The sequence below is a fragment of the Columba livia genome, chromosome Z, assembly GCF_036013475.1.
Source record: "Columba livia isolate bColLiv1 breed racing homer chromosome Z, bColLiv1.pat.W.v2, whole genome shotgun sequence".
Lineage (NCBI taxonomy): Eukaryota > Metazoa > Chordata > Aves > Columbiformes > Columbidae > Columba > Columba livia.
The window spans coordinates 72,461,574-72,488,496 of record NC_088642.1 but is presented as its reverse complement, the minus strand read 5'-3'; the positions used below and the strand labels follow the sequence as shown (position 1 = coordinate 72,488,496).

General features: G+C 43.2%; 1 protein-coding gene across 1 annotated transcript in view; it reads left to right on the top strand.

Annotated features, from left to right (window-relative positions):
• MUSK (muscle associated receptor tyrosine kinase) overlaps positions 1–26,923 on the top strand; it is a 58,376-nt gene that overhangs the window by 5,018 nt on the left and 26,435 nt on the right. Inside the window, exons 3-7 of the mRNA XM_065046351.1 lie at positions 2,178–2,329; positions 4,060–4,187; positions 4,714–4,855; positions 21,653–21,777; positions 25,688–25,851. Coding sequence (XP_064902423.1) covers positions 2,178–2,329; positions 4,060–4,187; positions 4,714–4,855; positions 21,653–21,777; positions 25,688–25,851 — 711 coding nt within the window. The remainder of the gene's footprint in view (positions 1–2,177; positions 2,330–4,059; positions 4,188–4,713; positions 4,856–21,652; positions 21,778–25,687; positions 25,852–26,923) is intronic.

Here is a 26,923-nt window from a genome sequence, read left to right as displayed (position 1 = left end):
TTCCATGGATGTTATTTCCAAGTCAGGTCACCTTTCTCTTAATTTCTTCTCCATCAGTGACGCCATGCCTGAAAATCAAATGTGGGAAAGGAAGCCGTTCATGCAGGACCATGAAGATCACATACCTTTTTCTCTCAATGATCTTTAAAATTTCGCTCTCTGTGTTCTAAGGTCATATGAAAACCAGATTGTTTCTCACTCCAGTCCCCACTTTCAGAAGCTGAACACACCTTTCTAAAAGCTATCCCATCTCTCTGAGACACAGTGCTTTTATTAGAACGTAGACCAAAAAGGAAAATACTGATCAAAAAACCTCTGCTGGTGAGGCCAGAGTGCTGAGGTGCTTCATTGACTGAGGCTTCTGGAGCAATGTTACTAGCAGCAACTATTTCACTTTAGCACTAATAGTCAGTGCTGCTGGATGCAAAAGCTCAGACCAAACACGAGGAAACAGATAGACTGAAAATATTTTTGTTACTTTCTAAGAACATGGATGAAAGTATTTGTGTGATGGAAAAGCATCAGATCAGTGGACTTTTATTTCTGAAAAAAACACATAAATATGTTTATGTGCCTCTGTGTTTGTATGTATCAGACTTCAAATGGGTTAGTTATTGCAAGCAATAAACATTAGTTCTTTTATTTACAAAATTTTCTTCTCTTGCCAAGGCCCCAGCACCCTGAACAAATGGCTAAGCTAGCCTTGAAAACAAAACAGTGTGTAAACATTCAGCTTCAATGGGAATAGTGCCAGGACAGAGGCTCTTGTCAGCACTGGTCTTCTGGAAGTGCCTTTCCTTTTGGCACCAAAACTCTTGCAAGTCAAGCAGCATGTGCCCTGCAGTGAGGGAAATGGTTACCTGCCCCATCTCCCAGGACAGAGCTGCCCGGGATGAGCCTTCCTCAGGGGAGGAATGGAATGGACCTGCACCTCTTGCACCATGTATGAGTTCATCATACTCCTTCCTACCAGGGTGAGAAAGGGGAGCGAGATACAAGACTGAAAGGTGAAAGGCTGTTGAAAGGAAATATGTGTCTGTACCACCACAATTGGCACATTCACATTGTGGCTGCTGTAAGATTTTTAACAGTAAAGGACAAAACAGAACATATTTAGGCATTAGGTATTTGTGATACCTTGGCAGTCAATCCTCAGGTCAAATCCCTTTTGTTACTGTTCATCAGAATCAAAGGCAAGTTGAATGAAACTGCTTCCAAAAAGCTTCAGTGAAGGTGTGAAAATCAAACATGAGGGAATTTATTAAATGTTATGCAAACCTTGTTCCACTGAAGTTTTATTGTAGTTTTCCAGTTTTGCAATGAAAATCTGAGATCAGCCTCTGCTTTCTCTTCACCTTTCTCTCTGTCTCTCCCTTGATTTCACACACACACACACACACCTATCCCCACATCCCCTTGCTCACATATAGGATTGATCTTTGCTCCGCAGACTATGTTAAAATATCCTGGACCTTTGTTACTCCAACTTCAAGGCTTTTCTTGACTTTTCTGAAGTCTCTAGGTTAAAGCCTACTGTCCTATAGCTATCTATAGCTAAACTATAGCTATCCTTGCATCCCCTAATCTTTAGATGGCTTCTTTTCTTCAGCACATTTCTTTCTTTGCTTTCTCTCTGCATATACCCCTACTCCATCCCCGACAAAACCACTCCTGGATGCAGACACAAAAACACTTGGGTTTTGGTTTGTGTCTTTTTTTCATGTTAACAATCCTTCCATAACATGATCTTTCTAGTAAGAAAAAAAAGAATCTGAAGGAGGTTTCTTTAAAAGCCTCCAGCCAGTTCCAGTTGCTATATAAGCAGTCCTTCCCTTGCACTGAGTGATTATATGTAAAACAGGACCCAGCTGGATAAGAGTACTTGTGCTCATGCCTGTCCTTGGCCAGACAGAAATCCAACTGTGATATTTCCTTTACCAGTACCTGACTGACAGGAGAATTGCCACCGTGCTGGTGGTGATCAGAAACTGCAGGGACCAAACCAAATCTTAAGGCCTAGCTCAAAATTTTCAGTGCCTTACCTTCTCTTTGCAGGCAGAAAATAACAAGTAAACCATATTGCCATTTGTAGAGCCACCAGCCATCTGCAGATACAAATGCAATTGCCCCAGTACGTCCCTGGCTGTCTCCCTGACAGACTGTGCTGTGTCCTGCAGGCTGTTTGACACTCGGTACAGCATCCAAAGGAACGGGCAGCTCCTGACCATTCTGAGCGTGGAGGACAGTGATGATGGGGTCTATTGCTGCACAGCGGACAACGGGGTTGGAGCGGCCGTGCAGAGCTGCGGGGCTCTACAAGTGAAAATGCGTAAGTGGGAATGTAATTTCTTCCTGACACCGCAGAATTATAGAATCATAGAATAGTTTGGGTTGGAAGGGGCCTTCAAAGTTCATCTAGACCAGCCCCCTGCCATGAGCAGGGACATCTTCACCCCGATCAGGTTTCTCAGAGCCCCATCCAGCCTAGCCTGGGATGTCTCCAGGGACGGTTCATCCACCACCTCTCTGGGCAACCTGGGCCAGTGTTTCACCACCCTCCCTGTAAAAAATTTCTTCCTCAGGTTTGGTCTGAATCTCCCCTCCTTTAGTTTAAAACCATCACTCCTTGTCCTAGACCATGTGAGTGTGTAATTGAGAGCCTGAGCAGACCCCAAGTGTGACCCCTGGGGTCTGTGTTCAGGGCAGATCCATGTTCCTGTGGGGCTGTGGGCAGCCCCTTGAGGCAAAGACATGGCATATTGAATCATATCTTGACTGAAAGCGGTTGTGAGTTTTAATTTTGAATCACACACATTCATGCTGGTAACAGGGGAACTGTTTGCATAGCAGAGGATGAAAAACAGTGCTTTGAAGAATGCACTTTTTACAAAACTTCATAAAAGCAGTACAATTTGATAGATTAGACCTCTGTAGTCATACTGCATAAATACCTTGTGAATTTTAAACAGAAGATTTCTCTAATCACCTTTATGTCTGAGTATGTAAAAAGCAAGTTAGTTCTGTTCACATATTCTTAATAGTAGTCTTGAAAGGTCTGGAGCACCATGGTGTAAATCTCATAATTCCACAAGCAAGGCAGAGGACTGGTTCTTGGAAAGGACTATATATGTGCTGAGCTTGGTGAATCTGAACTCACATGGCTGAAGTTATTTACACGAACACTCAAAAAGGCAGCTGAGATATATCCTGGCTAAAGCATCTGTTTGTAGGAAAGGACTTGTTTGTGCTAATGAGCATGACCCTCCAGATCTGGCAATTCTGGGGCTCTTCAGCACCCCAGTCACCTGCAGATGGGGGCCTGGAGATGGTGCTCTCTGAAGGCTGCTTTTCCGCTAGTTCAGTATTGTGCAAGGGAGACAAACCTTCATATGTCCCAAAAGGCTGAGGTGAAGAAGATGAAGATCATTTTACTCCCAGCTTGGAGTAAGCTAAACCTTGTTTTCCTTTGGGTGAAATGAATTTAAATTTGTCCCATATTAACTTCAAGGGAATGTGATTTTTTTTTTTTTTTTTTTTTTCCTTTAGGGATCCTTTCTTCTTTTTACTAGCATAGTTATAAATCCTTCCATTAGGGACATTAATTCAGTTTACATGCCCTTCTGGTTGAGCCTGGAGATAAGCCTGGGTTAAAACTATTTCAAAACCAATTCACTCCAGATCTGAGCTTTCACGCAAGACACTGTTTATGCAGTGAAGTATGTCAAAACCTGGAATGCAAATGTTCTTCACTATTGGAAATACTCTTATCTGGATTTGGATTTTAGCCCAGGCTCTAATTCAAGTGGCTGAGAAACTCCACTCCTGAAAACAAATAACCCATGCAAGTTAGCTGCTTTTGTGTCCATAAACTGAAACTCTGAATGCTGTGCTTTAGAAATTTCTTTCTTTCCAAGGCAGCTCATGACCTACTGAGACCGCTTTATCTTTCAGGGATGTACAGAAAAAGCAGCAGAGAATTTGTTATCGTTTTTGAACTTGTCCTGCTCTAGTATCTCTTAGCTGCAGTTCAACTTTAATTTTTGACTTTTAAAATTTTAGGACCCAAAATAACCCGACCACCTATAAATGTGGAAATAATAGAAGGGTTAAAGGCTGTTCTTCCATGCACTACTGTGGGGAATCCAAAGCCTTCAGTTTCATGGATCAAAGGAGAAATGGTTGTAAAGGTGAGTAGAGAATGAAATTTAAGTAATGTTAAGTATTTGCTAGATGTACTGTGTTAAAATATTAACATAAATTACAACAGTTGTAAATTCTAGTTGCTAGGAAGCAGGCTTTTGGAAAATCCAGGGCTCAGCACATAAATGTCTGCATCTGCAATAATTTTGCCTATAAACCAAACATTCTCTGTGTATCTATATTTTACATTATATATATATTTATTACTACTAAGTGTGGCCAAATTATGCTGAATGCACTTGTGAATGTTTCTATAAATAAGAGCTGCTGAGCTGCTTAGCTGAGATTCAGGGCTCTTTTGAAGTCATAATTCACTGATCTGCAAAAAGAGGGATGGGTGAGTGTGTCACACCAATTCTGAGCAGGAAGAGCTGACCCTAAGTCCTTCAGTTTCAGGACAATACACATAATTTTCATGTGTGTAAGCCCAACCTTTGCTAGAACATATTTGATGCTGCTTGCGTGCAGCTTGCATGTAGAAACCTCCAACTTGATCCCTCCTTCCTCCATCAGGAGAACGCTCGCATTGCTGTCCTTGATTCAGGGAATTTAAGGATCCACAACGTTCAGAGAGAAGATGCAGGACAATATCGGTGTGTAGCAAGGAACAGCCTGGGCACAGCCTATTCAAAACCTGCAACAGTGGTTGTGGAAGGTGAGTAGTGCTTGCACCAAGCTCCAGCTCCATGTGCCAGCTCCTCCTGTATATCTGGATAACCTGAATTAACCTGAGGTATCACATTGATGTTGACAAAAACATCTTAGAGGGTGACCAGAAGGCAGAAAAAGGGAAGGAAAGAGGAAAAGGGAAGAGGAAAAGGGAGGAGGAAAAGGGAAGAGGAAAAGGGAGGAGGAAAAGGGAAGGGAAGGGAAGGGAAGGGAAGGGAAGGGAAGGGAAGGGAAGGGAAGGGAAGGGAAGGGAAGGGAAGGGAAGGGAAGGGAAGGGAAGGGAAGGAAAGGAAAGGAAAGGAAAGGAAAGGAAAGGAAAGGAAAGGAAAGGAAAGGAAAGGAAAGGAAAGGAAAGGAAAGGAAAGGAAAGGAAAGGAAAGGAAAGGAAAGGAAAGGAAAGGAAAGGAAAGGAAAGGAAAGGAAAGGAAAGGAAAGGAAAGGAAGAAATAGAAAAAGTTTGTCCACACCTGCTTCTATTGCTGGTTGATGGTGAAGTGGACAGTCTGTGGAGGGCCCTTGTCCATGGCTGTTGTGTCTCTAGTGTGATATTTGTCAGTGTAAGGATTCCCAAATATGTTTTTCCTTCTGACTGATGGTTTCCAATATGCCAGCTTATTTCTCGTTCCAAAAGTCACACCACACCCATGAGTTATCCGCTATGGCTTTTGAAGAAGGACAAGTAGAAAGCTAATGGCCCTGGAAACTTGCAGCAAAAAGCCTGATCAGAGAGAGCTGTAGCTGCAAACAGTGGAGCATTTCGCAGCATTACATGTATATTGCTGTCCATTTCCTCTGATTTTCCATCTGAATTGGTTGATTCTTCAGGTAAACAGAGCTTCTCTCTTTGAGAACTTGAAAATTTTCTGTCCAGTAAACCAAACACCGGATTGATTTTTCAGTTTCTGGTCTTTATGTGCTCAGTGTCTGTCTCTTGTTTACAGAAGATGTTTGCTTTGTGGTACAAATCATCACCAGTTTCAGAGTATTGAGACCAGTGGACTGCAGGGAACTCAAATATAGGCAATGAAGCATTCAGTGTTCCTGAATCCTGTAAGAGAAGTTGGGTTAAGCAAGATTTTGTGGTGTGGGAGGAGGGTTGACTGACTCAGCAGATGAGCTAATTTATATTTCTTATTCAGAGTGACTGTACTGTAGAAAGAGGGGAAGGGTCTCCATTTGCATAGTAAGCTTCAAAAGACTGTTATAGGTTTCATTTGGCCCAAGACTGTCAAAGGTTACTTAAGGTGCATCCCATTTCTAAGATGACCATTATCTTCTGGGGACAGGGTCAGGTGTATTAGATCCAACTAAAAATTACTGCATGTCTGCCGTTCCCCTAAAAAATGCATTCATTTCTCAGTTTGCAGTTTTTCTTTTTATTTTTTTATAATATTTACACATACGGACTTCAAGTATGTTAGAAATTCCTTAAATAGCTCTAAAACAGGAAGGCAACTGTTCCTAATCTAGGTTCAGAGCTGTACTTCTGCTGAGCTAAAAGTGATGGGGCAAATTGAAGACACTAACGTCTGGCTGTGAACAGCTTGGATCCTGGGTTTTGATTTGACTCCATCAATGAGACAGTGGCCAAAGGCTTGTCAGGAATTAACTATGGATGTCAAATAACTCAGTGCCATGCATACAAGTCCGTCTCCATGCTGAAGGGCCTCAGGCAACTGTGATTTTGTTGCTCCGGATCTACCACAGCCAGTTAGGGATTCTAAAAGAAGGCTGGAACTGCACCAAGATCCAGGCTGCTAAGGTTAATGTCTTGTTTTGTCCCTGCCTCCAGAATTATACAGCTGCCTGTTAATTTAAGGAATGGCAAAATAATCCACAAATATCCTAATTGCAAAGGAGAGCCCGTATGTGCTCTTGTCAAAATGAGGAAGGCTAGTTCTTAATTAATCAATGGGATCAGTACTCCCACACAAACTTTCTCCTCGTGTTTCATTCATGTGTTGTGTGAACAAAGCAATGTTCTTCTCCAGTGGTAGGATACTCATATAATTTACCTCATTTCAGGCTGCCACCCAAACTAGACTGATGCATGTTTGTTTTACTTTTTTGGCTTCCAAAATCCAAAGGTAATAATCCTGACTGCAGCTTGCTGTGTATACAGATCAGTTCCCCTCCAATATTTTAGATTAATTCTCATGGATATTTAGCATTACATACATATGCACATAACTGTGTATGCACGCAGGTATGTGCACAAACATGCATACCTCTCATGCACCTCATTATTTTTAGTATCACTCTCCTCCTACCTCTTCTACCCCTATAGTATCAGCATTTTAAAATAACTCCAAGTAAATAATAATCTAAAATTACTCAACACAGGAGCATAGCATTTGCTAAGTTCAGAGAATTTATGAAAATATGGTGTTTGTTGGTTCTCTGTAATGACATTACAATATTTTTTCTTTAATCTTAGTTCTACCATTCACTGGAGTTACCACTCTGCATAGTGTGGCTTAATATTAAAATAAAATTACTAAGCATGGCTGGTTAACTATGAATATTTAATCCTGAAGCAAATGCACATTCGAAGAACAGTGCAAATATTTATACCTAGCTAAATCTAAATCAGGTGGGTCCTGATTTCTGACAGAGATTTCTAGGTTTCTGTTGTCAGTTTCCATTTTAATGGGTTCTGTGTTAGGCCTGCAATTTGTTTCTGGCACTGTTCAAAGCGCAGAGCTGTCTAACTTGAAAGACTGAATCTCTGTCTCCTGCATGTGGTCAGGCTCCTTAATACACGTAAGGTCAGGCACAGTCTTAAATGACTTACTGAAGCTGGGCCCAGAATCTACAGCAAGCATGAAATAGATTAAATTATCTTTGCTGGATCCCCTCATTAAATCTGATTATAATCTGGGCCCAGGCATTTACACCAGTGCCTTTACAGTCCTTCTTCATGTCTGATTTCAGCAGTCCAGGATAGAACAGTCTTAAAAATGCTGCTATTTTGATTTTCCCCCCGTTCCATGTTGCCTTTCCTCAACTTTTGTACTACTGACATCTACTTATTACTTTTAAAGCAAAGCTTTGATATTTTTAGAGCTTTATTATTTTAAAAGATCTATTCTTTTAAAGCAAAGTTAAAAAATTTGAGCAATGATTTAATGTGAATAGTCAGGAAAAAGAAAGCAGTGGAGACCTTTCTTACTGGAAATGATTTTTCAGTTGTTCCTGATATTTGTTAGCAAATGGAGAGGTGGAGACAAGGATGCTCTCGGTGCTGCCCTGCAGGGGCTGGTCCCTGTCCAGCGCAGCCTCTTTGTCTGCCAGGGCACAATTCAGTCACCGGAGTTCAGGTGATGAACTAGTGAACTCTAACCGGTTGGTGACCTTTAGTGTCCAGAACTGGGTTAAAATTTTAACTAAAAGAGTTCAGAAAAGCCTGTTCTTTCGGACTGTGTTTTTTGCCAAGTTTGGGGCAAAGCCACGTAAATTTGGACATGTGATGATGAAGCAGATTCTCGTCTTAAAAGGCAGAATCTATTTGGGATGGAAACATGATCCTGACTGCTGGTTCTGTGGGAAGAGCTGAGATCTTCATCGGGAATAGTGCTGAGCCCACAGAGAGCATTGCTCTCACTGAAAGGCTGCCTAGGGCACCTGGAGGGTGTTAGCAGGAGAAGCAAATCATGGGGCATCCCCTTCATTTGACACCAGGGAATGGGCACAGAAGGTGAGGGATGGGAAAGGAAAACTAGAGGCCAGCATTGGCCAAGAGAGCCAAGTGAGAGACCATGAAAGGTAGGCAGCCCTCTTGCTGAAGCAGGTTTGCACACTATTTTACAATCTTGGTGTGTTCTGTAGCAATAAAATGACACACCTCTGGTTTAGCTCCCAGGGAACACCTCGGAGGAGCAGGGTTGGTTCTTTCTGACACATGCTGGAGACACTATGAAGTGGTTCTACACCAGCAGGCTGGTTTCCAGCTGTGCAGAAGCTGCATGAGTGTACTGAATCAGTTTTCCTCCATTCAGTTCCTTTGTCAAATCAGTTACAGCCCATGTAACTTATGCAAAAAAGGACTAGTAGAAGTACTGGCAGGAGGCACAAGTGCAATAGGCAGAAACAAGCCTTCTCCACAGCTCTCTGCAAAGGAAAACAAATGATCACTTTGCTGGTTCTGTTAAAATTAGGGTGTGAGGATCACTTCCTATTGCTCCTATACATCCAGGAATGGCTACAGAAGGTAACGTGCACTGAAATAAAGGAACAACATGATAATCTTGGCTGTTTGCCATTAACATGTTTTTAATTTCCTGGAGGTTAGGTTTCTGACTTGTAGTTTTGTATTAATTTCCTATAATCTTAAGCATTTTTCTAATTAGCTGTTTAATTGCTATGTTATTGGTTTTGATAATGAAAACTTCTGCTAACCCTGGAACAGAAGTGAAGCAGTACCTTGCCAAAGGATTTAGACAAATTTCCTATTGATTGCTGTACTGATGCCCAAAGTGAATCTGTGGCTGAAGAGCTCCTGGATGATTCCAAGACTCAGGAATATGGTGGAACAGAAGCTTTTGCTTGCTGACCTGATCTGTAGTTCACACAGATGGCTGAAGGCTGCAGGTTATTGACAAGATGTTGGCTGAGGTGGCTAAAATGTTCCATCTAGTTTTATCTGAAGACCAGTCCTTTGGAAATAAATGGGAGAGCAGCTATTGCTTTCAGTAATGTTGACAGTTGTCTCAAATGCAGAAATTCTCACTGATGTAAGTGAAAACGGAGGGCGGGGTATAGAATTTTAGCCTGTGCCAAGAATGCATTTCTCGGTCCTTGCCTGAGCATATTAGATCTGTAGGGTTCGCGTGATAGGCAGCATTGGTGAGACATCATCTGCTTTTTTTCCTTCATGTATTGGACAGCTGTTTGTGTAACATAGGCTGTAGAACAGGAGGAATTTCAGTTTTCATTGCTATTTGCAGTGACATTGATCCAGTCCACTATTAAGACCAGTTCAGCAAAAGCTATGAAAGAGCTCATCAGGTTTAGCTTCTGGGCCTGCTGCCTAGAACTCTACACCCTCTATGGTCCTCACAGTTTGACATGTGTAACAATGATATTTTCCGTATCCTTTATGTATAAATTGTGTGACATTGAAAGAACACGTTTAAAGCCATGAGCTCTTGCCTGGTAGAGGCATGGGAATATTCCTGTTATGAGCATAATTGTCACTTAGACACAGAGAGAAGCTGCCTGGTAGGCTGGTAGGTGTTTCTTCTGTTCCCTGGTAGGTGATTTTTTTTTTTTTTTAACTGTATGAAACAAATGCCACTGGATGGTTTTGCTTTAATCTCTTGCTGTACTTTTCAGGTGTGGTGCTTATAGCCAATATTTAAAGTGTAATATACATAATTTCTGCATAAAATAAGACAAGTCTACAGACAAACAAGAGTAAACCAGGATGTTTTGCAATGACTTGCTCACCTCACTTGGGATCTGTATTCTGCAAGAGTTTTGTGCTTTGTTTTGGAGAATGTTTCCTTCTCTCTGGGGCTGGAGGGAGGAAAGTGCCACTTTATGGATTGGTAGAATGGGCTTCTGTTCTATATGTCCTTAATTCTTTAAAACAGAAAAGTCACAAAAGAAATTGAAAAGTCAACTGTGAATTGCTTACAGTTTAGAAGTAACAGCTGTATGTAGATGAGGCATAAGGTTATACATTTCTTTATCAGCCTAATTACTAGCTTCAACTATAGAAAAAGCATTTTCTGGAAACTGAGTTATTGCTATTAACATGTATGGAGGGTTGTGGTGGATTAGGCACTAACACAACTGAAGGTAGAATGTTCTTCTGAATGTTCTTCCTTCCATTCCAACAGAAGCACATGTGTGGAAGTGCTCTGCTGTAGGAATACAGTCTGAATGTGCTTTTTAGCCTTGTGTACTTGGACTTTGTGTGCAGAAATCCCGAAAAACGGGGTTTTTCTTCCCCTAAGGATAAAGAACAAGCTTCCTGTTGTGCCTTTCTAGGCATTGCACCGAGCCAGTGAAACCTTCAGTTGCTTCATTTTGCCCAGTGATGCATTTTTAATGTTGAACAAGAAAGAAAAAAGCCATAAATGTATGGACTGTAGTGTGATCAGAAAGAGTACACAGACAGTACTGTTCATTGTGTACTGAGTTAGATGCACCTCCATCTTGTGATTTACATGAAGTGGAGCTCGATCTCCAGCCTGTGGCACCAGAGAGTTGTTGAATTCAGGAGTTTTGGAGTGTACTGTGCGATAAGGTTTGGTTTAGAAGTAACCACTGTACAAACACATATCTAGAAATTAGCAATCATAAATCTGCCAGGAAACAAATGAACAAATTAGCTAGGACAAGTACTGGAAGATCCAGTATGCTCATCAAGAAACTAACTGTATTCTCCATAGATTTAATTTAATTTTTGGATCAAATCTTCTCTTCAGTTTCCAGCTGGCTGAACAGGGCATTGTTTGAAGGCTACCAATCCTTTTTTTTTTCCAGACGATTTCATTCATCCCTCTGTCAAAGTGTTGCTACTCCACTTCCTCCTGTGCCGCTATGTGACAGCACATGAAGCAAACATATCAAAACAAGGGCAGAAGCAATATTCCTCACTCTCTCCTGACTTAGACTTTGTCTGTTTTTGCATTCCAACTCTTGCAGATAGAAGTCTTTTCCTGCCCACAGTTTATTGCTTATTACTAGCTACTAAAATAATACTCTGCCACAGGCCACAAAAATGTTCCCCTATAAGCCACTTGTGAGAGCCGCATTAACCTTAAAACTAGGAAGGTTTTCCTTGGAGAATCGTCCCTTCAGAGGAAAAGATCTGCCAGGACATGGGTAGATTTGATCTAGAATTTCTTTTAACAGTTTTGTCTAATTCTTGGATGCAGTGAGGGGACAGCAGACTAGATGACAATAGAAAGCAATGCTTTGGCTATTTAGTGAACTGACTATGCTAACAAAATTCAAAGCACTAGATACTTTTAGCCATTCTGTGGACCTCTTACCTAGTCTTGGGACAAATTTGCATCACAGATAAATCCAAAGACAAGAAAGTCACACCACAATTCAAGTAATAAGAACGAAAGTACATATTTAGTCCAGCTAATCTGTCAATTTGAATGGGCCACATTCCAGAGATGGGCCCTATTTCAAGTAAAAACTGACTCCAGATGTGCCATCCCGGAAGTTTTCTACAGTTTTGTGTCAACACGTCTGTGCTTGGTGTAGCCAAAATGGGAAAGGGACATACCATGAGAGCCACTCAGCCAGCACTGCTACCCTGATCTTGCCACTTTGCCCGTGGATCAGCTATTGACATGAAATCAGAGTTTTTTATCTGTGCTGTCTTCTGAGGTAGGATATTTTGGGAGCGATGGATTGCCTAACAGCGGACTGATGAGGAAGTCTGAAGTTTTGCGTTTAAGTGCTGGACAAAATTTCCTCAGGGAAATTCCGATACCGACACTGAGGAAGAGTGTTTGTTTCTGTTGTGGGCAGAGGCAGAAACCCTGGGAAATGACTGCCTTCCTTGTCCATGGTGTTGCTGGTGTGTGTACTGACAGGCAGTGTCCTATGGCAGCTGATGGTGAAAACTGCAGTTTGCTGTTCAAAATTGCAAGAGGTTTCGGGGGAGGGGGCATTACAGGGAAAGAAAATAGTACTGAGCTTGCCTGTAATTACACCAAAGCAATTGACTGGCCTCAGCGGGGTGGCCTGGGCGTAACTGAAAGCCCAGAATATCTCATTTAATCTCCTCCTACCTACTGCACTCACCGTCATCATCCCGAGGTTCTCAGATGCTGCAGATACAGCTGTACCCTTAATTACAGGGTAACAGGGCAAGCCGCAGGAGAAAGAAAACTGTCCCAGACCTTCAGCAAATGAACAAACCAGTGTGAGCTATTCAATTGATTCCTGAGGCTTGCTCTGCTGCGACGCAGCAACAAGGTGCACACTACTTTCAAATAATTGTCACAGAGTGGCCTCCTGCACTGGGGAGCTGCAAAACAGGCCTTCCAGGAGCAGATTTCTGACAAGGCACATAAAAGCAATTCTTTCTTAATGGGAATTTGAGGTTCCTATTTCCCTTTTGCAAAACCTCTTTCCCCTAACAAAGAGTTTGGAAACGCACTGAAAAATATATGAAGTTCTCACGCCATTGCATGAATTGAGTTTTTAAGAAAAAAATAGATATTGTAGATAAAACCCCTCTGGCTTGTAAACTGTGTTGGTAGCTGGGAAGCATATGCTTCCTGCACAACAAAGAGAGTTGAAGATAAAGAACATCCACAGCTATCAGATAAAGGGGGCAGAGTAAACTGGTACAACTATCCTGAAGTGACTGTGTTTTTACACTGAGAAACCAAGACAGAGCTGGGGCTGAAGACAGAGAAAGGGGGATTTTGAAGGCATCCTTGAAATGGTATAGAATCTATTTAGAAGTCCAGTTTTGATAAGTTGTCTGTACTACTGAAGCCGATGTTTTCTGTTCTCCAAGGTCCTCTTCCATTGTTTTCACTCAGGTAGCCTTGGTGGAGGTGAAAGCCCCGCTCTTATTTAAAACTACGACTGACTCTTCTAAACTGTACAACTCCAGATGTTGTTTCTAGCACTAACGCCAGTTCTACTGTCACACAATATTTCCAGGGTGTATATTCCTATAGTATGGAACAGAAGATGCCTGCTGTTGTGCTGCTCTGTGTAGGAATGGTGCCCTCACCTATCTGAAATTGAATGTAGCTCAGGCAGCCCCTCCCAAAAAGGACATCTCAAACTAGGCATTGAAAACAGAGAACAAAGACGGATCTCTGTGTTCAGAGAGACTAGCAGAGTTTTTGGCTTTAAAAACGAAGCATGCACAGTGGATAATGTGAACAGGGAACAGGTTACTTGCTGTCACCCCAAAATAAGGAACATCCTAGCACCTACTGCCAGCAGCACTTTAAAACAGATGAAAGGAAGTACTTTCCACATGGTGTGTAATTAAATTTATGGCACTGCTGTTACCATTGGTAGAAACCAGATGTCAGGATGCTGCAGGGCTTATCTCAGTTTTGGGTACCCCAGTGATTCCCATAATTGTCTGCTCTATTCCTGAGAGTGCGAGAGAGACAGACTTGTGTGCAGCTGTGGATATTTCAGTATGTGCAGGCAGACTGGCAGCCTTAGCAGAGGTCGTGATGGGTCATGATTGTGACTGGAATAAGCAGAAGACTTGCTCTTTGGCTCGGGAGACTGAGAACTTCTTTTCCAGTTTCACATGCAGTAACAGGTAATGGCAGAGTTAAATGGCACATAGTTTGCCTCCATACTGTAGAAAAACCAGAGCATGGGGAGGTTTAGAAGGGTCTTTCCTTCTGAGAAACCAGACACATACATACGACCAGTGCTGACATGAAAAGCATTTCCTTATTCGTTTCCTTGGGAAGTAATTTGAACATGTTATCCTCGCTTGTCCTTGAATCTGGTGTTTGCTCTGTATATAGAAATGAACACTTGTACAGAACAGGTTTTATATAGTTACACAGGATATAAGCTATCTATTTACATTTTACTCCTGGTTATTATAGCTTTACATATTTGCAGGGTCTGCTTTTAGGATTCCAGAGACGTCTGCATGCGATACAAAGTCTTTCACAGCTGAGAAGTTCCTGTGCTGGCTGGTGCATTTAACATTACAGGAGTCCTTCCGCTGATGCAAATTGTCCTACCGTCCATAAATCTTGAAGCTCACCTTAAAATAAGTTTACCTTGAATAGGTATTGCCTTGTTAAGAAAAACTTGCTTTGATTTTAGACCGCAGGCCTTAGAATCTGAAGGCATATGCTTCAGGATGGAGAGACTGCAGTTTCCTCCATCTTCCACATAGATATTGGATTGTCCCTGCCATCCACCTCACAGCCTCAGGCTCCTGATTGAGTGTCTAAGTGTTGCTGTGCTGTCTGGCCTGTGCTGAATGAGGTGTTAGAACTGCTGCAAGCCCCAAACCTCCCAAATCATGCATCAGGAGCCAGAAGAGCATGGAGCTTTTGAGATTTTGTACAAAACATCGATATATCAAATTGGTTGGAGGGTTCTTCTCCCAGATTATTGTGATAACCAGGTGAGGGGCAGGTAGGAGATGAAGTACTCCTTGCTTAACAGTGCTTCCACACGTTCCTCTACTGGGCTCCATACCTAATAGTGCTGTTCCTTGAGAAATAATACAGTGGTTGTGTGCATTTCCTACACCATTTGTACATGTTGGGTTGTGTTGTTTTTGTTTGTTTTTTTTTTTAATTCTTTTGATAATCTGTATACACGTGGCTTTCTGGCAATAAGCATGTTTGGATGGGGACTAAATACAAATAGGTAAGCAACTTGACAGAGATAAGTGGAAGTGCCTCATATCAGCTTTGCCTGTGGCATTTTGCTCCTTTTTGTGACTACTTAGTAGGCTTGAAAAAAGAAAAATATTGCAGTTTTCATAAGAAACACTCAGAGATCAAAGTGAAACTGACCTTGCAGTTATCTTTGGATTGAATTATTAACCCAGTAGTTTTGGAAGCGGGTGGGAGGGTGGCAGCATGGCCTGAGCAGTGGCAGAGGTACAATTTGAGCCATTCCCGTGTGGAGGTGTGTGGTGAGCCATGTGCAGAGCCCACTGCTGATGCTATGAGAGGAGCTGCTGACTGTGCCTAATGAAGATTTCTTCTGTTCTCCAAGCTGGTTTTTGGTCTTGTCATGCCAGCTGCAAAAACTGTGCCTCAGTTGTCCAACCCCAGCTCTTGGCATGTGATTATCTGCTGCACTGTTGTGGTTTAATCACAGCCTGCAACTAGGACCACGCAGCAGCTTGCTCATCTCCCCTCCTAAATGGGGTAGGGGAGAGAATCAAAAGGGCAGGGAGAAACTCATGGGTTAAGATAAGAACAGTTTAATAGGACATCCAAGGAAGAGAAAATAATAATAATAATAATAATAATAATAATAATAATAATAATAATAATAATAATAATAATAATAATAATAATAATAATAATAATAATAATAGTAATAGTAATAACTATATATATATTAAAAAAAAAAAATGCACAATGCTATTGCTCACCACCCAGTGATACCCAGCTTGTTCCCAAGCAATGACTGTGAATTCCAGTCATGTACAGCTGATCCCAGAAGAAGAGAGATCTGGACAGCAGTTCGTGCTCAAACACAATCACACTGAACAGCTGGTCCCAGCAAAAAAAGAGCGCCCCAGTCTTGAACAGCTGATCCCAGAAGAAAAGAAAAGAGCCAGAAAAGCCAGCCCAGCTATATATGGAGCGTGATGTGGACACTAGTAGTAGGGAATATCTCATTGACCAGCCTGGATGTCAGTCTAGGTGCTGTCCTGTTGTGCTCCCTCTCAACTTCTATGTGCACCTGCAGCTGGAAAGTTGAGAAAGTCCTTGATCTCCTTCACAACAGTCAGTCCTCACATTGTTTTCATACCAACTCCAAAACACAGCCTAGCTACTGAAAAGAAAAAATGAACTATGCCCACAGCAAGTTCAATGTGTTATCACATTATTCTCATACTAAATCCATGAAAAAAGACTGTACTAGCTACTAAAACTAAAAGATTCTAACTATTGTGAAGAAATTTAATTAGATCCCATCAAAAACAGTGCACTCACACAGCTTGGCGTGGCTACCTTTGCAACTCCTGATCCGCAAGTCTGACATATGGTGTGTTTCTAGTCCTGTTATTTTAAGAGTTGTTGAGATTTTACACTGGTCAATTTGAAATGTCAGAAAACACAAATGCTGCCACTTTATATGTGTTTACAAATGCATTTGTCAGACGCTGCCTCATCTGTCACCAGTAGGAAGGAAATGGTAGCCCCTCTGCTTGTTACCTCTCCTTGACTGTCTGGGTTATGCTTGTCAGGAAGAGTGTATGGATGTGAGATGAATGAAACTGAATGAGGATTTAGATGACTGCACTTCTCACTGGCAAAAGACTGTGAACAAGTTGGCACAAGTTTATGGTTCTTCAGAGAATATAGGTGGCAAGCATAAAAGACATGTTACGCATTAGTAAACAAAGTCCAAGCCCAAAGAACTCCTCTGTAGAGAAGCAGACATTTCAATCTGTCACACTTTAGGTATGAAAAAGCTACAGGAACATTGGTAAATGCGAACAAAAAGTGTTTGCAGTTTAGCTCCTAAATGCTCACACATGAATAGTGCACAGCACAAAGGCTTTGTCAGGGTATATGTGTCAGGAAAGTTGGTGTGATGTGTAGCTTACCAGTTCTCCCAGCAATGCAGATACATTGGTTCTCAACACAGCATCAGCTGCACCAGAGGAAAACACCTTTTGCACATGGGAGTTGCTTTTACCCCCTGTATTTTGCAGTTTAGCTGGAAAATTTTCAATGTAAGGCCTGGCTGTAATCACCAAAAATGCTAATTTTCATGACAAAAGCAAACCAATCAGGGAGAGTGGAGCAGGTTGAGATATCAGATCTGGCAGTATCGACATAGTAGGTCTGGCTCACGTGTTAGACCAGGCTCAGACTGCAGTGGGAAGGGAGCGTGCACCCATTGTCACAAGGTGGTTGCTGATACAGGTTTAGTTCTCAGCGGGCTCATCTTGGTTTGGACTATCTGGTATGCTTTACACTACACCAGAACTAGTAATACACTCATGGATGGGAATACGCGCAGATGTTGACAGGCTGGGTTAATTCACTTACATCGGCTGTTGCTGATGTTCTCTGAAAACTGAGGTTTTCAGTTTTCTGCTGAGGTTCACCAAAGCCAGTGGAGGCTCTGGCAAAAGAAACAAAAACCCCACACCCTAAAACCAGTGCTTGACTGGGCCTGGTGCATCAAAGCCAATGTTAAGGCTTTGAAACCCTGACTAGAAGAGACGTTGTCCTGCAGCAGGGCTGTTTGCACGAGGGTTCCTGTGAGCTCTGGGCATCATTTTGTCATTTTCCAAAAGCAGCAGCATGGCCCCAGGCCATGCAGGGGGCAGCCTGGGTGCAGAATGGCTCAATCCAGCCTGCTGCAACAAAAATACAAGCCTTACCCAGTCAGGGGGCAGACATCCTCCAGGACTGCAGGATTTGCCCCAAACCCTGGAAATGAAACACAGATCAGCCAGAGACGACAGGAAAACAAAGTCACCTGGAAAGAGTTAGCCGTTCAGACTGGGGGATGGGATTGGGACCCTGCTTTAATCTTTTTATAGTATAAAAGTTTCGTGACTGAATTAAAGCCCTACTGTTTGGACTGGATGATGTTACCTAATTCTCAGAAATGAGAGCAGCTGGCTGTGGTGCAGATACCTCCTAGCAAGCCCTGCAGTGCACAGCACATCATTTAGCAGAGCTGTAAAAGAAAGGACATTTACGAGGGGACTTGGGAAGGAAACTTTATGTGCTGGCTTGGCTTTTAGCTGGCCAGATTTCATTTCCATCTCCTCAGTTTTATTTTACACTTAAATAAATAAATAAATGGAACCCTCTTCACTCACCTTCCCTAACATTTTTTCGCATGCCTTTGGGTAAATTCTGTGCTGAGATCCTGAGGGTCTTGACGAAAATACTGTTAACCTTGTGGTGATGCAGCTAAACAGGCGAAAGCCCTGTCAAAATACACTTTTGGGAATATTTGGAAAAGGAGGGCAGGTAACAGAGATGTTAAAAATCACCTGATTGTTGGGAATTTTCACTTTGTGGCAAAATTAAAACAAAACCATGTCCTGAGCTCACCAAATACCGTGAATTTCACAAACATTTATTGGCATTTCCTATTCCTTCCTCTTCAGCCTTTCCCCCACCTTTCTCTGACAGTTGCTCAGGTTGACACCATCAGTGTCGCCATTTCTTCCTTGCCTTTGCCTCTTTTCCTTCTTTGCCTAATACTGTGGGGAAAAAAAAAAAAACAAATAACAACACAAGTCCTCATTGTTTTGGGGCCTGGGTTCTTCCATTTAGCTACAGGACAGATTTTCTTGCTGGTAAATTTGCCAGAATGGACCTTGAGCTCAGCCTGGTGGTCTTGCTCTGCTTTGCACTGGCGGAAGGTAGCACTGGCTGCTCTTGCACAACCCATCCTGGCTTTTCCACAGCACCTGAGTCTGCTGGCAGTGGCAGTGTGGCGTCATCCACCCATAGGTTATGGGGCTGAGAAACAGCTGATTCTATTTTTTTTAATGCTGTTTCCCAAAGCAATGAAAAGCGCTTTGGAAAATGTGTCCCTGTGTATGCCGTTCTGCGGTGCTTCAAAGCCCACTGGGAGCTGGGGAATCCAGCCCTTGGCTCAGGAATTTCTTACTTGGAAAAAAAAAAATGTAAACGAACCAGGTTATTCCATTCACAGTATCTAGAGCTAAGTACCTAAGTTGAATAGCTAAACTTTAGGTAACTTAAAAGCATGTGAATGTAAGTACTTGAAATGTTAAAGCATTAAATCTGTAACTTCAACTTTGAAATCCCTGGAAATACACACACTGGCCCTGGGGGTAATAGGAGCTTCCATTCTTCCATACATTGGAAATCATCTTATTCCAATATTGGTCTACTTTTATTCAGTTATCCCTCCCTGTGCTAAGTAATACAGCTGCAGTACTTTCCACAAGAAACGTGAATGCTTAGTACTCATGGCTGGAATTTTTTACCCCTGTATTTGGTGTTTTATGCTTAAATGGCCTGACCCTTTGCCTTCCCTATGCTGGCAGTATTAATGAAGCTGGGCAGGACCTGAGCAGCAGAGTTGTCAGGATGGCAGTGTCCCAGCAGCACACTGGGAAACTGACAGCAGCATGAGAAAAGCACCAGGAGCCACATTCTGGGTCTGGGAACTGGCTGCAATGGGAGCCATGTGCATGTAACTGCTGCCAGGGGACTGGCCCAAAAGTTTAGTGTTTCTCTGACCAAAATATAAAAGCAATTATAAGCTTGGCCTGGGATGCTCATGGCTGAATTCATAGACATCTGGTGTTAATGGCCTGAAGTGAAACTTCAGGCAAGGGTTTCATTTTCCTTATTATTCATCAGGAAAGTCCCTGGCCAACAACTGCAGCTTTCCTTCTTAGCATTGGAGCTTCATACTTGCTGTGTTGAGGGACATCGGGGATGCAGCAGCTCCAGTGCTGCTCTGCTTTGACTTCAAGGAAGTGGCACCACGCGTCAGCAGTGAGGGACTGCTTGGAGACCACAGAGGAATTAAGAAGCTAGATGTAACACATGTCCTTCCACTCTTTTCACTGCACTGACATTCAATTTAATCTTCCTAAAAACTGCTGCCCAGAAACCTGTTGAATGGCTGTGCTCCTAGGACAAAACGTTTCTATGCTGTAGTCCTACTGCTGCCTATTCACAAGCAAAAGATGCTTTTGGGCTCTTTGTTAACACAAATCTCAGTCCCTTCCCAGGCCATGACTTGGTGAAAGGGCTATGTGGAAAACATATACTTTTTAAAATTCCAGCTGAAATTTTGCACATGAAGTGTTCCCATCCCAAATGGTGGGGACAGATGTTCAGTTTCTGAAGAGATCCTTATTGGTCTCCTAATTACTCTGCACTGCAAGTCTCCATCTAGGAGCAACCAGCGGCCAGTGCCAGCAGGTGTGTCAGGAAAGCAGAGACACAGAAGACTCTAACATGATCTGATATGTTGGTAAGGAGAACCATACAGAGAGAAAAAGTGGCAATCAAGGTATCAGAGTTGTCTGGGAACTCCAAGAGAAACTCCTCTATCTACTAAAATTTCCAATGGAGGCTTTTAATCATTGCTGTGCAGGCCAGAAGACAGAGACTGAGAATTACTCTCCAAGCATGAGAAACTGGAGTAAGGAGTGGCAAAGAGTTATTCAGCCTGCTTCTGCACAGACATTCAGACATCTCCATTAAAAATTTTGGGTCAAAACTAGAATGTTCCCCATGGGAAATATATCTCTTCTCTGCTTTCCTCTATGTGGTCCAAGTACAGAAGCTGAAATACAGCTTGTGAAGGTCATCAGAGTTGTGTTTCTGGGTTGAAATATATTTTCAGCAAAAGTACTTGGGTTCTTATTTTCACAAAGAAAAAAAAATGGAGCAGGGAAGTGCTTGTCTTGCTTATCTTCAAACTGCACAGTAACCATAGTGCCACAAATGAAGCAAGAGCAGTAGAGTTGAAAAGTCACTTTAAAAATGTACTTTCCTCCTGCAATCTCAGCTTCCTGAAGTCTTTGCTGACCATTAGCCCATAACTTGATGTTAGACTTCGTCCCCTTAGGTTATGTTGTTGTGGCATGGAAAATGCTGGGCTTTGCAGCTCTCAAGTCCTAATCACTGTCATCACACCAAGGAGCTTATCTGACCCTTAAGCTTTATAGTATGTGACTTTGCTAGTGGTCCCCCTTGATGGTTTTGAACAAGTTTCACTGAGGCCACCCTTGGCAAGTCAACACAGTAACTTGCTGAGTATTTGTTGTAGTCTGTCCCACCTGCATTCTGCCAATGATTTCACCCTTGTATTTTTTTGCATGCCACCTCCTCTGAGGCATTGAACTCAGACAATGTAGAAATTTCCAGAGGTAAAATTTTGGTCTTTAAGGTGCAGAACATAACCATGCTGATCACCTTCTTTCTCCTCCTTGTCCCTTTTCCAAGATTGTTACTCACCGAGAAGTCTGTGTTGTGCTCTGCTTTTGTTTGTGGGGCCATGGTTTATTTCAAGACCTGTCTGTGAGGATTCATCCTCATGCCAACACAGCCACAGCTTCACGTTGCCATTCAACTAGCACCTTTGTGTTCTCCTGCAGTTTTTGCCAGAATCCTGAAGGCTCCCGAATCCCAAAATATCACCTTTGGGTCTGTGGTGACACTGCGGTGCACAGCGACCGGCCTTCCAGTCCCCACGATCTCCTGGCTGGAAAATGGGAAAGCTGTAAGTGTCCCTTTTTTTTTTTCATGCTTTTGGCACCAGATGGCTAGTCGCATCTGGAAACACAGCCCAGGGACTAAAGTGTGGGGCTGGGAGCCACTGCCCATGGTTTCTATTCCTACCTTACTTAACACCTCACTGTGCAATCAACTTGAGCCCTCATGGCTTCCTTGCTGTGGTTTTGTCCTCTGCAAAACACTCTCCACCTTCTCCAGGGTGTTGCATGGGTTAATTTGTTAGCCTGAGTTGGATAGCCTGAGTTGAAGAATGCTTTTAGATACTTACTACCTTCTGCTGAGCCAGGGTTTCCAGGATTTTATTGTGAGTTTAAGTGTTTCTGCAGCAGTGTTTCTGCAGCCACCTATCCTCTCCTTTCTCCTAATGTGATAATAATAACATGGCAAAATTGCTTATTTGACAAAATAACACAAACTGAGGTAGTTAGGTAGAGCAAACTTTCTTGAGACAAAATACCTGAGGGACAGCATATATGCACAGCATATTTGCAGATTAATAGATCTGAAATTTTCAACACTGACCTAGGTGACACAGTGAAGTATGTCACCAATTTATTCCTGGCTAGAAGCATGTCCTCATGAAAGGCACACCATCTTTAGCAGCAGGCACCAAGAGGTGCAAATCCATTGCTTCTCACAGGAAATTGTTCCATGGTCTAATTATCCTGACCATTTAAAATAGGTGCCTGCTTTGATTTCGTCTGGCTTTCATGTCCATGTATAGGCTATTACAATGTCTTCCCTTCAGCTGAACTAAAGAGCTGCCCGACACCTGATATTGCTTCCCCAGGAGTGAGCAGAGCACCACAGTCACAGGAGCTCTGCAGGCTGAGACTGCCAAGGGTTTCCTCCAGTCTTCACACAGTTATGATGAACGAGCTTTATACTCCGTGGTCTTCCAACAGCTTTTGTTAAGGATGTGGGCCCCAGGGTGTGATGGTGTGGAGGCAGGTGGAGCATACACTGTGTGCAGGCTGGCTATTTGTCTCCACTCTTCCTCACTAATCACTTGTCAGCCCCAAGTCCTTCTGGCCACCAGCTAGCCATGGACATTCCTGTGGACTTGCTTGTCCAAAATGATCAATAAATCCTCTTCCTGTAGTTCCTTACTTCAGGAGGCTGTTTTCATCCTGGCCTGTATCCTCTCTTTTTATGTATTAAAATACATTTTGAAAGAGCCTGGGCTACTCCGCCAGGTTTCTTGTCTTCCTCGTCTCCTCTATTGTGTCCTCCAGTCTGATTAGGGTTAATTTTCTGTATTCTCTTGAGGTCACTAGGGAGAACAGCAAAGTGATCAGATCAGCCTTTGTATAGACCCGTGAGTCCTCGTTAGTTGCTGGTGACCATTGTTTTGAGACAACTGTGGGTGTTCATTCAAGGCATCTTCCCCATTGACTAAAAAACCTTTTGGAGCATCTGTGGTCCCTGGCAAGGGCAGAATGTTTCTGGAGCACAGCACTATGCTCTGCCAAGTTCCCACTGGTGTGTCAGTCCCATGGAGAGCTGTGAGATGATGCTCATCCCCTGCCTGGGGCCACTGCCTAGCTGGTCAGATCTGGCCTATCCCATCCCTGTCTGCAAAGCAAAGCCCAGTCCCAGGAGGGTGGTGCTCCAGACAGCCTCATCTTAAATATGGCAAGGATTGCTTAATGAGATCCCATCTCTGGGAGAGTCAGACAAGGAAGCGAGTGGACTGGAGTGTATGTATTTGAGGGCTGGCTCATGAGCAAGCAACAGTGAATCACTTGAAGGTGCACCATGCCTGCAGCATTATGGTCTCTGAAGGCTGACCTGTAATTGTCCTGAGGGTTAAAGAGTGTGACTCTGCTGAGGTTGTTAAGCTGCCTTTGAAGAGAAAGATGGAAACTCCCCTGTGCATCAGCCATCTTACCTACCTAAAAAGAAACACAATTAATTCTCCTCCCACTGTGGATGGCAGGGCATTATAGACATTAAACTGCATTTTTCCATACTGCAAAGAATGAGCTAGCCAAGTACAAAGATGTGAAGAGGTCTCTGCTTTGGTCATGGCTGAGGTGGTGTTTCAAAGGCTACAAGAAGACCTGCTGGAAACAAAATCTCAGGGAACATATTTGGAAAAAGGAAGGGAATAATTTAACACAAGGGAAAAACAACAACAGCTGGCTGGTGTGGAACTCCTAGGCACAACTACCTGACGCTTTCACCCATGATTTTCCGCAGTGTACATGACCATGTGTACTGCTCGTACTGCTTGCAGCTACCTGAGGGACCTTTTCCTCCTTTGGCCCAAGCTGGAGGAGCAGTCCCGGCTCTCTGTGCTCACCAGGCACAGTCCAGTGCTGCTGGGAGGGGAGATAACAGGGTGGCGTATGCTGGAGCCCTGAGGAGTAAGAAGGGAGAGGGGACCAGATCAGCACAAGTGGCTCAGGGCAAGCTGCCACCTTTCCTGGGTGGATGGGGACAGGCAGGGGCAGCCTGTAAAGAAATTCCTCCTTTCCACCAGGAAGGTCCTAGGAGTGTCTTAGTGGTTTCTGGGAAAAAAAAACCCCACAAAGTCTGAAAATAAATCTGATCAGCACTGTAACAAAAGAGCAAGTTGTGAAAAGATATCTCCTGAGCTACTATCCACCTGAAGTGACTTCACAGTGTAGGCCAAAAAATAGCCCTGGTCCTTGCATTTGCAGAGTGACTGGCACACCACCCATCTCTGATGAAATACTTACAAAAACTCCGTTGTTCTGGTTATTTAGTGATTTCTTCCCATGCACATTGCTTGACCACAACTTCAAGTTGAGCTTGAGTGAGGCAAAACAAACATATTTTTTTTTTTCAGCATTTTCTTTTCAGAGGTAAACTGATCTGTTTACTAAAGATGTGATACAACACTGATGCATCCCTTCCAGCTTTTTCAGCTACCACTGTTACTACCTTTGGGAGCAGACAGAGGTCTCATTGAAATCACGTTTCTACTAACTTCCAGGGAGGTCAGATAGATGTCTCTGATCTCTCAGATAGACATGTAGGTAGAGTGCTTTGCTGGGATGGATCCAGGGAGACCACTCTCACTGTCCTCAGGGTCAGGTCACACCAGTGGGATCCATGGGCAACCATATCTTGCTTGAATTACACTTGATGCTTTCTCTCAGTATGAAGGCTAAAGCAGGCAATGCTCCTTCCTACTGCCTTTGCAAGGTAGAGTCTTGGTGAACCGTGTCCTCCTACTTTAGAGAATGCCATATGAGCAGGATAGACTTGAGGTTAAACTTAGACTAACTGTCCAAAATCATTAGGTTTCAAGCTCATTTACTTGAGAATTTCTGACGTGGGAAAAGATCTGGCCAAAGTCACATCTGCGGCCCTTCCCATATTTCCAAGTGTGAGATAAGAAAATCTTTTGGGTATCTGCCAAAGCATTGAAGCCAGAGCACTTGCTTTGCTCACAACTGCTTTGGAAGTGTGGGGGTGGTGGTTTCATTAATCCAGAATCAACAACTTTCAAACTATTTTTAATTTTCTTTCTGTACAGCCAGGGTCCACAAAGCCACCTTGTGTCCTTCCTTGCTAAGGCATCAGTAGGCAAACAATCAACTAGAAGAGGTCCTGGAGTAATTAGCCAGCTCAATTACATGAGTAAAACTGAGACTACAGCCCTCTGGCCCTGAAAATTAATTGCAAAAATGTTGCTGAAGGGTGAAATGAGAGAGGTCTTTAACATTTGCTTTTGTCTGTGTAGTCAGCTGCTGAGAAAGCATCCAAATGACACCAGCAGCTTTAGTTCTCTGCTACTTCTATCTGCTTGCTGCATCTTTCTATGACAATTTCACCATTTGTGGCCAGGTTTCTTAGATTTTTACTTGCTTTGTCTGCTTGCCCTTGTTGGAAGTACAGCTGCACTGGGCTTTTCACTCTCTTAGGTTTCTGCAGGGTCTATAGTGGAAAGTGTCAAGGACAAACTGGTTGACTCCAGACTGCAGGTGTATGTCACCCGACCTGGCCTCTTCACTTGCCTCGCCACGAACAAACACAGCAAAGCTTTTGGAGCTGCAAAAGCTGCAGCAACCATCAGTGTTTCAGGTATGTGGGGAAATAATGGGTTGTTAATTTTTTTACCCTTGCGACTGCAATGCTAGTTTCCTGCTTAAGGAGAGGAAAGGAGTGTGAAGTATTCTGGAGGAGGAGGAAAAGCCTTGGAGAGCTGATAGTGCACAAGGGGCTAAATTTGAGCACAAGTGCATGCCCTGCCAGGCTATTTCCTCATATGTTCTTACACTTTGGAGACTGGCACAGCTGTCATTTCCTGAATGTTTGATGCTGTCTTGTACTTTGTGTCCCAGAAGCACACTTGGTAAGTTCATCCATGCGGAGGAAGTCATGGCCATGCCCCAGGGTTGGTATCACCTAACAGCAAGGTGAAAATAGCTTTCACGGGCACTTCGGCTTCTCAGAAGGTTGCATCCAGAAAACAGGGAGGTTGCTGTGAGAGCAGTCCACTACTGTGCTTAGGGTAACCTCTGATTCCAGGGACATCTCCCACATGGGGAAAGAATGATCCGAAGAGGAGAAATACCAACGGTCTGAGCTAGCTGACAGAATGCATCCTGGCTTGTATCAGGAACAGTGTGGCCAACAGGACTAGAGAACTAATCGTGCCACTGTACTAGGTGCTGGTGGGGCCCCACCTTGAATACTGTGTTCCGTTTTGGGCCCCTCATCATAAGAAGGACATTGAGGTACTAGAAAGAGTCAGAGGAGGTGACGAAGCTGGTGAGGGGTCTGGAGCACAAGTCTTATGAGGAGCGGCTGAGGGAACTGGGGTTGTTCAGCCTGGAGAAAAGGAGGCTGAGGGGAGACCTTATCACTATCTGCAACTACCTGAAAGGAGGTTGTTGGTCTCATGTCCCAAGTAGCAAGTGATAGGAAGAGAAGAAATGGTCTCAGGTTGCACCAGGGAAAGGTTTAGATGGGATATTAGCAGAAAATTCTGCATGGAAAGGGTTGACCTGCATTGGAACAGGCTGCTCAGAGGAGTGGTGGAGTCACCATCCCTGAAGATGTTCAAAAGGTGTTTAGACAAGGTTCTTAGGGACCTAGTTTAGTGCTAAAGTTAGTTTAGGTTATGGCTGGACCCTATCCTGAGGTTTTCTTCCCAC